This window comes from Haematobia irritans, chromosome 3 (genome assembly GCF_050003625.1).
Source record: "Haematobia irritans isolate KBUSLIRL chromosome 3, ASM5000362v1, whole genome shotgun sequence".
Lineage (NCBI taxonomy): Eukaryota > Metazoa > Arthropoda > Insecta > Diptera > Muscidae > Haematobia > Haematobia irritans.
Genome location: NC_134399.1, coordinates 141,341,088 through 141,354,810, shown reverse-complemented (window position 1 = coordinate 141,354,810; position 13,723 = coordinate 141,341,088). Strand labels below are relative to the sequence as shown.

The window sequence follows — 13,723 nt, the reverse complement described above, 5'->3', positions numbered from 1 at the left end:
AATGTAGATTCTAAGAGGAGGTTTAGTAGTTCAAAATGTTGTAAAGACTTTACAAAATATTTTTGTTTTTGAACTTGAATTTATGGATTCAAAAGTGCGGTTTATATGTGAAAATTGTAACACATACGTATATTTGGGAGGAATAGAACTAGAAATATTAACGATTGTTAATGAACATTTTTGCTTATTATTGTTCGTGAGGAAGTATAATTTTACGTGCTATAAAGTTTGTCTGCCCAAACTTGCCCATACTAAAATAAATGTAAGGGTTTTATAGTCAAATTTGGGAAAGTCGGGCAATACATATATAAGGTAGCTATATCTAAATCTGAACCGAATTTGATGAAATTTTGCACACTTTAAGGGTACTATAAAAAATTACTTTGTATTGAATTTGAAGACAATCGGGTGGTAAATAAGCGCAGTATGGTCCAATTTGTCGAAATCGGGCGATACATATATATGGGGGTTATATGTAACTTTGATCCATTTTTTTTTTCAAATCCAACCGTGTTTGTCCTTTGACCAAGAAAACATGTTGTACCAAATTTTATCAAAATCGGTTAATAATTGCCACCGGAATCCTGCGAACAACAAACACAGAGGGACGGAATTAGAGTTAGATACCGAAGAATGTGATTTTGATGGTTAATATTTGTTTAATTTTAATTAACAAAATTAATTTAATAAAATGACAATTGGTTTATACTATTTACATCAAGTTCTGGGGATATGGCGCTTTCTTAATAAGGAAAATAAGCAAATATAAATTAAACTCCATCTAAGAGTATTCTATAGTATTCCAAGTGGGATTACAATTTCGACCCCTCTATAGTAACGCACCTGGAATAAAGGGGATTGACTCCCTTTTTGTTGGTAACATTTGATAAGATATATCGATATACCATGTTTGGCGATACTAGATTGATTGTAAATAATTTTTGCCGCAAATTTTCAATTTCCGCCCATAGTGCAATGTGATACCACAGTGGTGAACTTATCTCTTTTCACTGAGTGTTGCCCGATTCCATGTTAAACACAATGACAAGGGACCTCTTTTTTATAGCTGAGTCCGAAGGCGTTCCACATTGCAGTGAAGCTACTTAGAGAAGTTTTGAAACATTCAGAAATGTCACCAGTACTACTGAAGTAAGGGCAAGTTTTTTTTCAGTGCAATCAAAATTTTGTTAGCTCAATTTTAATGATATATTTTTTTCTTCTGTAAAAAAATAGGAAGCCATTTAGCAGAAAAACACATACATTTCAAAATCATAAAATCAATAGACCTAATATCCATCCATATTAATTTATAATACGTCACAAATGGTTAATATATCATGATGGTTGTGCTCCCCCATATATGAGTGTTCTTCTCTGCTACTGCAGAGGATGTCCCCTTACGTTAGGCCTTATCTTGCTCGCTCTGATTTTGATAAGGCTCATAGTTTGATGATACCTTTAATTATATCTAATAAAGCACATTATGGAAGATATCAATAGATCGATCGATTGGTTGCATTGGATAGGATTGAATTGGAATATAAATTCGGCATCAAATGTTGAATTGACAATCAGTTAGCAATCGAACACAGAAGTATTGAATTGTCATCACCAGAGTGAACATATTTATATCTCTAACAAATTCTATATTAAAATCAACAAAGTATTGTAGTTATACTGGGAAATAAAAATATACGAAAAAAAACAAAACAAAAACATATAAAGAAATATACTTAAAGTGAAAAATTCAACATTCTAAATATTTTTAAATAAACGTGATACAAATACATAAATATTATAAAAAAGTAAGTAAAGAAAATTAATTTTAAAAAATTAAAGACGATATTATTGCAATAAAATATTCAAGTACAGTGAAACCTCTGAGATGTGGACAACCACGGTCGCCGAAATGTTGTCCACTTTTGAGAGGATGAGAGGTTAAATTTAATGTATTCATATGTCCGATTTTCAGAGTGTCCAAGTTTAAGAGGTTCGCTGTATATACATAATAGCATCTAATAAAATAGAAGAACCATTAATATTCCAGTCATATATACTCGAAAAAAAAATCACTAAGGCCAATTTATTTACCCTACTTAACATTAATAATTTTTTTTCCTGTTTTTGTGTCGACCGGATCTACGCAGACTGGTTTAATGTCCAAAATACTTATATGTTACTATCTGTTATTATAATATTTATTTCTAAATTATATGACAAGAAGATGAAAGTAAATTGATACACAGAAAAATAAATAAACTATATTATGGGAAAAATTATCCATCTCGTGCGAAAATTTAACTAAATTTTGAGAAGAATTTAATTAACGAAAATTGTTTGATATTTTTGGATTTTTAATTAACATTTACGAAATGCATCCTTTAGGGAAAGCAACTTGGCCTTAGGAATTCTGAAAATTTCTTTAAAATTAATGAAATTGTCTTTAAATTTGTTGTCTTTTTGCATCTTGACTACAAAACAAACAAGCATTCAAAATCAGGAAATGTCTATCAGCAATTTATTTTAAAGACAATATTTACTGGAAACAATACAAACTTTCTACTTGAAGTCGAATCTGAATTAAGCAAATTAAATTTTCCTTAAAACCTTTTAAAGGATTTTAATATCACATAAAGAAAACAGCAGAAAAAACGAATAAATTCAATATTTTCTAATATAAAGTACGCGAAACTAAAATTTAAAGCTTAATTTTGTCTTAAATGTATCATTACTTGAATTTTCAGATTCTTTGTCTCGGAATCTTGGTATTGATCATTAATCATTAATATGAGGACAAAATTTTTGTAACCGGACAAGCTTTCAGTGTATTTAACTCGGAATCAATCTCTAAGGCTACGGCAAATATTTGACAAAAATGAATGTCAAACATTTTTCCCGAACCATTTTCCAAATTTCTGGATACGGTTTTGGGAAAATAATCCTACAAAGATGGCAGATATTCAATATGAGCTAAATGGATGTGGCGACGGATTCTTTTTTATTTGTGTCAAATATTTGCCCAGTGTGACCATAGGGAAGTTCAAAATCTTTGCATCCCATTAAACTTTTTTAAGTGTATTTATCACCTAACTTTCACAATATATCACAATGGACTGAATAGTCTAAGTGAGCCTGAATCTTAATCGGGCTGCCACTTTAACCTTCACAGTATAATCCTACAATGATGTCAGATATTCAATATCAGCTAAATGGCTGTGGCGACGGATTCTTTTTTTATTTCTGTCAAATATTTGCCCAGTGTGACCATAGCGTAAGGCATATTCAAAATCTTTGCATCCAAATAAACTATATTTAAGTGTATTTATCACCCGACTTTCACATAGGGACTTTATTTCTAATCCGACCAGTGTTGCCCGTATTGGGGATATTTTGTCGTGGATGGGGACAAAATGTTTGTGTTGGGGAGTTGTTGGGAAATTTCCACAAATTTGGGGATTTTTGTGGGGAAATTTCGAAATCTATTCAGTATAATAAATCAGATTAAGAATTATGATTTGGATGAAATTCTTTACTTCTACATACTTCTAAACGCTTAAAGAAAGACAGAGAATCTCCAAGATATATAAAAAAAAAATTTCCTCTTCTTTATTCCATGGCATTTATTTGGGGGACCCAAGAGCTACTTTACAATTTACTTTGTTTCCTAAGAAATTATGTACTAACGCGAAATTATTTCGTAAGGACTCATTTGCGTACATCACTGGTTTGGAAAATATATCCCATATATATAGAATAGAGTTCATATCGTCACAAACACGCCTTTGGATCGATAACCTAATTTTATTTCGTGACTATTTACAACTAAGTTTTGATCCATAAATACCATTTTTATTTCTCGAGCATTTACAATATGATTTGCATACGAAAAATTCGATGATTGAGCACCCGCTTTCTGGTTTTGTGTTTTGAAATCTTCATCTGTTTATAACTCACAAACTGGTATAACAAAAATTGCACATTTTTAAAATTTTTAATTTTTTACGGATTTTCTACAACAGAGTCTATTCCATTTTTTGTTTTTTTTCAAAAAACTTTCCAAAAATGTGTTGGGGATTTGTGTGGGGAATTTAAAATTAAATTGGGGATTTTTGGGGGATGAAATCGTTCCATTTTGGGGTAGCAATGAATCCGATCGATTGTTGGCGCCATCTAGTGGCATTGCTGGGTGAAAGCTTAAAACTACATAAAACCTATCCAATTAAATTGTCACATAAACAAAATAAAATTTAAGTTGAAACATATAATTTTTGTTTTGTTTTTTTTTTTTTTTATAAAAAAAAAATCAACCGCACTTTATCTCAAAGTGATAATTCACCCAGAGTTACAATTTCTGTGACCACAAAAGGAAGGCCACAGAATACCGATTTCTGCTGCTGTCGGTCAATTTTAGATTTATAGAACCTACATGTAAAGCTGGGAGCCACCGTGGTGCAATGGTTAGCATGCCCGCCTTGCATACACAAGGTCGCGGGTTCGATACCTGCTTCGACCGAACACCAAAAAGTTTTTCAGCGGTGGATTATCCCACCTCAGTAATGCTGGTTACATTTCTGAGGGTTTCAAAGCTTCTCTAAGTGGTTTCACTGCAATGTAGAACGCCGTTCGGACTCGGCTATAAAAAGGAGGTCCCTTGTCATTGAGCTTAAAATGGAATCGGGCAGCACTCAGTGATAAGAGAGAAGTTCACCAATGTGGTATCACAATGGACTGAATAATCAAAGTGAGCCTGATACATTGGGCTGCCACCTAACCTAACCTAAATGTAAAGCTCAGTTATTTCGTAAAGAAATATGTTTTAAAGTAGATGCATCTTTGGCTCGTAAGCAATACCAAACTCCTTAAAAAGCCAAAATGGATACGAATAAACTTTGTTTTTTAGTGCAGAGCTCACGTTCTTCAAGTACACTTGATATCGCTACAATGTAGGGCTAAATACCGGGGACAACAATTGCAATGTTTAAAGCATGTGCCATTTCATCAACATAAACTCTATTGGATATTGGACAAATAAATAAATAGTTTTTTTTTGGTTACAGACGCGATACAGCAAAGTTATCATATTTCAAGCTTAATAAACATATATAAACATAACATATATTCGATGGCTTTGCTGTGCTCTCTGCTAAAAACAAACCAATAATTATGGCGGGGCTCACTGACCTACGACAAGAGTAAATTTGTTGGGCATGCTCTACTCAATGCACACGCACACACAAAGCACTGTAGTCGTATATTAACACTCGTATTCGTATACTCAATGGGGCAACAGAATAACGAAAACGCCACGATTTACCCAAAACAATACGAATAAACAAAATATACTACAACGATTTTGATTACACTTTGAAAACGAAAATCAAATGAAAATACTAACAACAAATAATGATAAATTACACTGGTCAACGAAATTAAAAATAAGACCGTAAGGGTTCTAGACCGTAAACTTGAACATTATATAAAGAAATGTACATGGATACCTAGCAAGTAAATTAACGGGGGTGTTATTCGTCTGCACGCCGTTGATGGCGCCTTTTCTTTCGTAATATTATAATTTTTTATTTGTTTTTTTTTTTTTGAATTTTGTTTTTAATTTCTACCAACGATTTTTTTTTAATTTCAAATTCAATTTTGATAAAACGTACGAAATTTTTCATAAAAAGTACAAAACATTTCCATAAAAAGTACGAAGGATTTTCATAAAATATATGGAGATGCAATTTCGCCAAAAGAATTTTACTAGGGTTCCAAATAACCGTTTTTAACGGCATTTTGTTTATCCGAATGTCCGATTTTAGTTTTGCCCAAATTTTTCATAAAAAGTACAAAACATTTCCATAAAAAGTACGAAAGATTTTCATAAAATATATGAGTATGCAATTTCGCCAAAAGAATTTTACTAGGGTTCCAAATAACCGTTTTTAACGGCATTTTGTTTATCCGAATGTCCGATTTTAGTTTTGCCAAAACCGGTAAAAAATCAAAAAATAAAATCATTGAAAATTAGCTTTAAACACTTATTTTTTAAATAACAATTCATTATAATAATACAAAAATTTGGTAATAAACTAAAAATTAACTCATGCTGTAATTTTAGTATTTTTAATGTTATTATTTTTTTTTAAGTAAGAGAGCAGTTTTATTGCCTTAGGAAAATTAAAAAAAAATCATATAAATTCAGAAAAATGCATGAAATTGAATCAAAAGTAACGTCCAAATAATTTAATTTTTAAATGAAGTTTTATGCAAATGTTGACCGCGATTGCACCTCAAATGATACAACCGCTTAGTCCAATTTTGGCATTCTCTTTCCAACATTTATGCGGGTATCACAAATAAATTCAAGTCAATTTTGTCTTCCAATTCGTCAATTTAACAAAGTTGTCTGTATGGACATGAACTTGAAAATAGGTCCACAAAAAATAGTCAAAAGGCACGATATAGGCGGCCAGTTCATCGGACCGGAACGTGAAATAACTTCATGGTTATACGTGCTGTGTGGTACACACAAAACAACATTTTTCTGATTCAATCACGAAATTAATTGATCCAATTAATTTTTTAATTGAAATGTTTTCAATCACAGAAATGATAGCATCAATTCAAATATTAGTTGAAAGTCAATTAAAAAATTATTTGATTGAATTAAATAATTAATTTATACAATTAATTTTTGTGATTATTTTTGTTTCAATTAAAAAATTGTTGAATCAATTAAATTTTTAATTGAATATTTTTTAAAACTCAATTAAAATTTTAATTGGAAAATTTTTCGTCAAATTTTTATTTTTTTTGTGTATTTGGCAACGTTTTGCCGAGACCACTGGCTATACAAGTTAAGCTCTTGCATTTAGGATAGAAGAAAAAAAGTATGATCAAGTCGCATAATCTTTGCAGAAGTGCAACCCGTAAACTGCATCAAACTTTGACTTTTCTGCATGCATTGATAGCTTCTGCAATGCTTCTGGCTGATCTTTACTCCAGAATCGACAACAAAATGGACACCCTAAACGTTCTGTAAAACAATGACATATTTCATAGTTTATACTCATTTTGTAACACCTCAAAATATTGATTTCCGACAATATCCGTCTGTGTGTCTTAAATATTAAAAATTTTTAATTACATTTAAAATTAAAACTACTAGAAAAATTTATTTGTGTTGACTACTGTAACTTTGAGAACATTTGTATTTTTAAATAAAAATAAAATAAATCGACATCAGTAAATGTAAATTTAAAATAAATTAAATTTAAGTATAAAATAAATAAATTAACTACTTTAAAACATAATTTGTGTTGACTACTGTTACCACTTTGAGAACATTTGTATTTTTAAAATCCTACATACTTTAAGCAACAAACAAACAAAAAATATCTGATACCAAACAAAAATATGACGTTGATTATTTATGTTATGGATTCCAAGATATGAATGAAGAAAACTTGGTCCTAAAATTAGTCAACAATTTTTAAGAGAAATCATATCAAATTAAATGGCGCCAAAAAACACCCACATTAATGACAAATATCCAACTTCAATGGTCATAGGATGAGCTAAACATTTCACAAATGCTTCCAAATAAACGAAGACATAAACTTCAAGCCATCGAAAATGACAAGATTATGAATAAGAATGTGCATCATTCTCACAAACAATCTCACATATTTTTGTGTCATATATGGGGTTCCTAAAGATTATTCATCAGTAGAGCGGTTGCAAAAGTTTAGTTTGTCGAATAATATTAAATCCTTTTAAAATTTGGATAAATTGTTTGACTAAAGTCTGACATTAAAAAAATTTAATAATAATTTAAAATTTTTTTGTTTAACAGAAGCATTGTTTGTTTTTCTTTAACAACATCCTCAAGTTACAATTTCCCACAACTGCTTAATCATCATCATGATATCGTATTAGTTTGTCTTGCTTGGATCACCCTCGTATCTGACACGTAATTCCGTAATGTTTAGACGTGCCGAAAAATATATCTTCTTTCAATTGTACACACTTGTCTTCTTACAATGTTTTGATGACATTGTAGTCTTGTTTTCTTTTTTTTTTTTTTTTTTTTCAACCATCATCCATTGTAGTCTAAGATTTCATTCATCCATTTATTTGGCAGTAGCATGGTATAGTCAGAGTGCTCGTTTAGTAATTGATATGAACCATGGTTGGTGGAGGCAACCATTGGATTTTGGCGCAAGCCTTCTAAAATTACTCTAGTGACTAATCGCTGTTTCTTGTGAAATTCACCAAATAACAACACAAATTCGTATCGTAATTTATTCGACCGACTGCCAAAGACCAGACACAAGCGTGCATGAATTGTATCGGCAATGAGTGTGTGTGTGTGTGGGGGGGGATGGCGGGTGGGTGTGAATATTATTACGAATGTGAATACGAGCAATTAAGGCATGGGAAATTTTATAGTGTCTGCAAGATAGGAGAAACTTATAATAGATCAAACACTAACCAATATTCATTGGTTTTAGTGCAAACATTACGATAATATGATTTTGTAAACATCGTTAGAATAAACTACCTCGATTTAGCTGTTGTCAGTTTAACCATGCCAGTGTATACCAGGGATGGAAAATACAATTTTTAAGAAAGTACAAAAAAGGTAATTTTTTGCGCGAAAAAGTAATTTTCACTAAATTTTAACAAAAATTCCATTGGAAGATTATTGTCAAGAGCACCTTTAGAGTGAATTTTGTTTGTCAACTCCTCAATTTTAATTATTATATTTTTTTTTTCGTTTTATATCCACTTACAAAGATTACAGTAGTATTGTAATCACGGTTTGGTAGATTGGTAGAATCCATGGTATTTCATAAATTTTCGTTAGATTAATAAAAAAAATTTTTGACGAAATTTTCTGTAGAAAAAAAAATTTGACAAAACTTTCTATAGATATAAAATTTTGACAAAATATTCTATAAAAATAAAATTTAACAAAATTTTCAACAGAAATAAAAGTTTGACTAAATATTATATAGAAATAAAATTTTGACAAAATTTTCATCAGAAATAAAATTTAAAGAAAAATTCTATAAAAATAAAATTTTGACAAAATTTTCTATAGAAATAAAATGTTGGCAAATTTTTTATAGAACTAAAATTTTGACAAAAGTTTCTGTAGAAATACAATTTTGACAAAATTTTTTATAGAAATAAAATTTTGACAAAATTTTCTACCGAAATAAAGTTTTGACAAAATTTTTTATAGATATAAAATTTTGATAAAATTTTCTATAAAAATAAAATTTAACAAAATTTTCAACAGGAATAAAAGATTGACTAAATATTCTATAGAAATAAAATTTAAACAAAAATTCTATAAAAATAAAATGTTGACAAAATTTTCTATAGAAATAAAATTTTGACAAAATATTTTATAGAAATAAAATTTTGACAAAATTTTCTAGAGAAATAAAATGCTGACAAAATTTTCTATAGAAATAAAATTCTGACAAAATTTTCTATAGAATTAAAATTTTGACAAAATTTTCTATAGAAATAAAATTTTGACAAAATTTTCTATAGAAATAAAATGTTGACAAAATTTTCTATAGAAATAACATTTTGACACAATTTTCTATAGAAATAAAATGTTGACAAAATGTTCTATTTTGACAAAATGTTCTATAGATATAAAATTTTGACAAAAAAAAAAAATAAAATTTTGACAAAATTTTCCAAAAGAAAATAAATTAACTAAATTTTCTGTAGAAATAAAAGTTTAACAACATTTTTGCTAAATAAAATTTTTGTAGTTTTAATAAGTCGGTTAAAGACTTTTTTCAAAATATTAAAATATTTTGTCAAAACTAGTGTACAATAAATCTGATATTGGCACAAAAATGTCTACACAAAAGGTACTAAATCATTTGCGGGGGTACTACGGTACTGACCAGGGTGTAAAAGTATTGAAAAAAAGTACTATAGTACTGCATTTTCCATCCCTGGTGTATACCCTCCACCATAACATAAGATGGGTGGTATACCAACTTTTTCATTCCGTTTGTAAAACATTGAAATATCAGTGTCAGACCCCATAAAAAAGTTTGACAAACATTTCTATAGATATAAAATTTTTACACAATTTTCTATAGAAATAAAATTTTGACAAAATTTTCTATAGAAATAAAATTTTGATAAAATTTTCTATAGAAATAAAATATTGGCAAAATTTTCTAGAAATAAAGTTTTGGCAAAATTTTCTATAAAAACAAAATTTTGACCAAATTTTCTATAGCAATAAAATTTTGACCATATTTTCTATGGAAATAAAATATTGATAATATTTTCTATAGAAATAAAATTTTGAAAAATTTTTCTATAGAAATAAAATTTTGACAAAATTTTCTACAGAAATAAAACTTTGACAAAATTGTCTATAGAAATAACATTTTGACCAAATTTTGTATAGAAATAAAATTTTGACAAAATTTCCCATTGAAATAAAATTTTGTGAAATTTTCCATTGGAATAAAATTTGCCATTCCGTTTGTAAAAAAATTAAACATCGGTCTCAGACTCCATCAAAAATTTTTCGACCAAATTTCTATAGAAATAAAATTTTCAATAGAAATAAAATTTTGACAAAATTTTCTATATAAATAAAATTTTGACAAAATTTTCTATAGAAATAAAATTTTGACCAAATTTTGTATAGAAATAAAATTTTGAGAAAATTTTCCATTGAAATAAAATTTTGAGAAAATTTTCCATTGGAATAAAATTTGTCATTCCGTTTGTAAAAAATTTAAACAGCGGTCTCAGACTCCATAATTTTTCTATAGAAATAAAATTTTGACAAAATTTTCTATAGAAATAAAATTTTGACAAAATTTTCTATATAAATAAAACGTTGACAAAATTTTCTATAGAAATAAAATGTTGATAATATTTTCCATATAAATAAAATTCTAAAGAAATAAAATTTTGACCAAAATTTTCTATAGAAATAAAATTTTGATAAAATTTTCCATACAAATAAAATTTTGACAAAATTTTCTATAGAAATACAATTTTGACAAATTTTTCTATAGAAATAACATTTTGGCAAAATTTTCTATAGAAATAAAGTTTTGACCAAATTCTCTTTAAAAATAAAATTTTAACAAAATTTTCTATAGAAAAAAATTTTGACAAAATTTCCTATAGAAATAAAATTTTTACAAAATTCTGTATAGAAATAAAATTTTGACAAAATCTTCCATTGAATTAAAATTTTGACAAAATTTTCCATTGGAATTAAAATGTTAACAAAATTTTCTTTAGAAATAAAACTTTGACAAAATTTTCTATAGAAATAAAATTTTTACAAAATTTTCTATAGAAATAAAATTTTGACACAATTTTCTATAGAAATAAAATGTTGACAAAATTTTCTATTTTGACAAAATGTTCTATAGATATAAAATTTTGACAAAAAAAAAAAAATAAAATTTTGACAAAATTTTCCAAAAGAAAAAAATTAACTAAATTTTCTGTAGAAATAAAATTTTAACAACATTTTTGCTAAATAAAATTTTTGTAGTTTTAATAAGTCGGTTAAAGACTTTTTTCAAAATATTAAAATATTTTGTCAAAACTAGTGTACAATAAATCTGATATTGGCACAAAAATGTCTACACGAAAGGTACTAAATCATTTGCGGGGTACTACGGTACTGACCAGGGTGTAAAAGTATTGAAAAAAAGTACTATAGTACTGCATTTTCCATCCCTGGTGTATACCCTCCACCATAACATAAGATGGGTGGTATACCAACTTTTTCATTCCGTTTGTAAAACATTGAAATATCAGTCTCAGACCTCATAAAAAAGTTTGACAAAAATTTCTATAGATATAAAGTTTTTCCACAATTTTCTATAGAAATAAAATTTTGACAAAAAAAAAAATTTTTTTTTGACCAAATTTTGTATAGAAATAAAATTTTGAGAAAATTTTCCATTGAAATAAAATTTTGAGAAAATTTTCCATTGGAATAAAATTTGTCATTCCGTTTGTAAAAAATTTAAACATCGGTCTCAGACTCCATAATTTTTCTATAGAAATAAAATTTTGACAAAATTTTCTATAGAAATAAAATTTTGACAACATTTTCTATATAAATAAAACGTTGACAAAATTTTCTATAGAAATAAAATGTTGATAATATTTTCCGTATAAATAAAATTCTAAAGAAATAAAATTTTGACCAAAATTTTCTATAGAAATAAAATTTTGATAAAATTTTCCATACAAATAAAATTTTGACAAAATTTTCTATAGAAATACAATTTTGACAAATTTTTCTATAGAAATAACATTTTGCCAAATTTTCTATAGAAATAAAGTTTTGACCAAATTCTCTTTAAAAATAAAATTTTAACAAAATTTTCTATAGAAAAAAATTTTGACAAAATTTTCTATAGATATAAAATTTTTACAAAATTCTGTATAGAATAAAATTTTGACAAAATCTTCCATTGAATTTTCCATTGGAATTAAAATGTTAACAAAATTTTCTTTAGAAATAAAACTTTGACAAAATTTTCTATAGAAATAAAATTTTTACAAAATTTTCTATAGAATAAAATTTTGACAAAATTTTCTATAGAAATAAAATTTTGACCAAATTTTCTGTAGAAATAAAATTTTGACCAAATTTTCTATATAAATAAAATTTTAACAAAATTTTCTCTAGAAATTAAACTTTGACAAAATTTTCTATAGAACTAAAATCTGGACAAAATTTTCTATAGAAATAAAATTTTGACAAAATTTTCTATAGAAATAAAATTTTGACAAAATTTTCTATAGAAATAAAATTTTGACACAATTTTCTATATAAATAAAATTTTGACAAAATTTTCTATAGAAATAAAATGTTGATAATATTTTCCATAGAAATAAAATTTTGAAAAAAATGTCTAAGAAAATAAAATTTTGACCAAATTTTTCTATAGAAATAAAATTTTGACCAAATTTTCTATATAAACAAAATTTTAACAAAATTTTCAATAGAAATAATATTTTGACAATATTTTCTATTGAAATAAAATTTTGAAAAAAAAAAATCTATAGAAAAAATTTTTGAAAAATTGTTTCTATAAATTTTCTAATTTAATTTAGCTTTATGTAGAAGTAGTAACTTTCCCTTATTAGTGCAAGGTAAAATCGTTAATAATATCATAATATATAATAAAATTAAATAATACAATATTTCATTCGAAGAAAAATCATTTTTTTACACTGGCCACTAAAATTTGATCAACAACTTCAAAATAAGTGTTTTTAATTTTATAAAGTGTGGAATAAAATTTAGTTCAATTTTCGCACGAGGTTGTTCATTCCTTCTAGAAGACAGTTTTGTGTAATTTCATCATAAAAATAGGATAAATTAAACAGAAAAAATAAATATTGGCGATATTTTAAAATAAATTCAAAAAATATGAAAAGTTTAATCAAAAAATATTTTTAATACCAACTTCTACTTCGGTCACATATAAAATAAAAAGCGAAATACTTGTACCAATGCATTCATATACTCATTCATAAAATTGGCAGACATCAAGAAAGCTTTCGCTCTCACTTTTCACACCAAACCACTTGCTGATAAAGCTTTCGCAAAGTCTCGTGTTTGCAAATTCAATTACTCCCAGCAAATGTTAATACACAACCCCATATACGTACATCATTGACCAACATTTAG

At 27.0% G+C, this 13,723-nt stretch overlaps 1 protein-coding gene across 1 annotated transcript in view; it reads left to right on the top strand.

Moving 5' to 3' along the window:
• Positions 1-1,697: 1,697 nt before the first annotated feature.
• The window catches only part of LOC142230090 (uncharacterized), a 37,426-nt gene continuing 25,400 nt past the window's right edge, over positions 1,698-13,723 (top strand). Inside the window, exon 1 of the mRNA XM_075300724.1 lies at positions 1,698-1,805. Coding sequence (XP_075156839.1) covers position 1,805 — 1 coding nt within the window. The 5' untranslated portion in view covers positions 1,698-1,804. The remainder of the gene's footprint in view (positions 1,806-13,723) is intronic.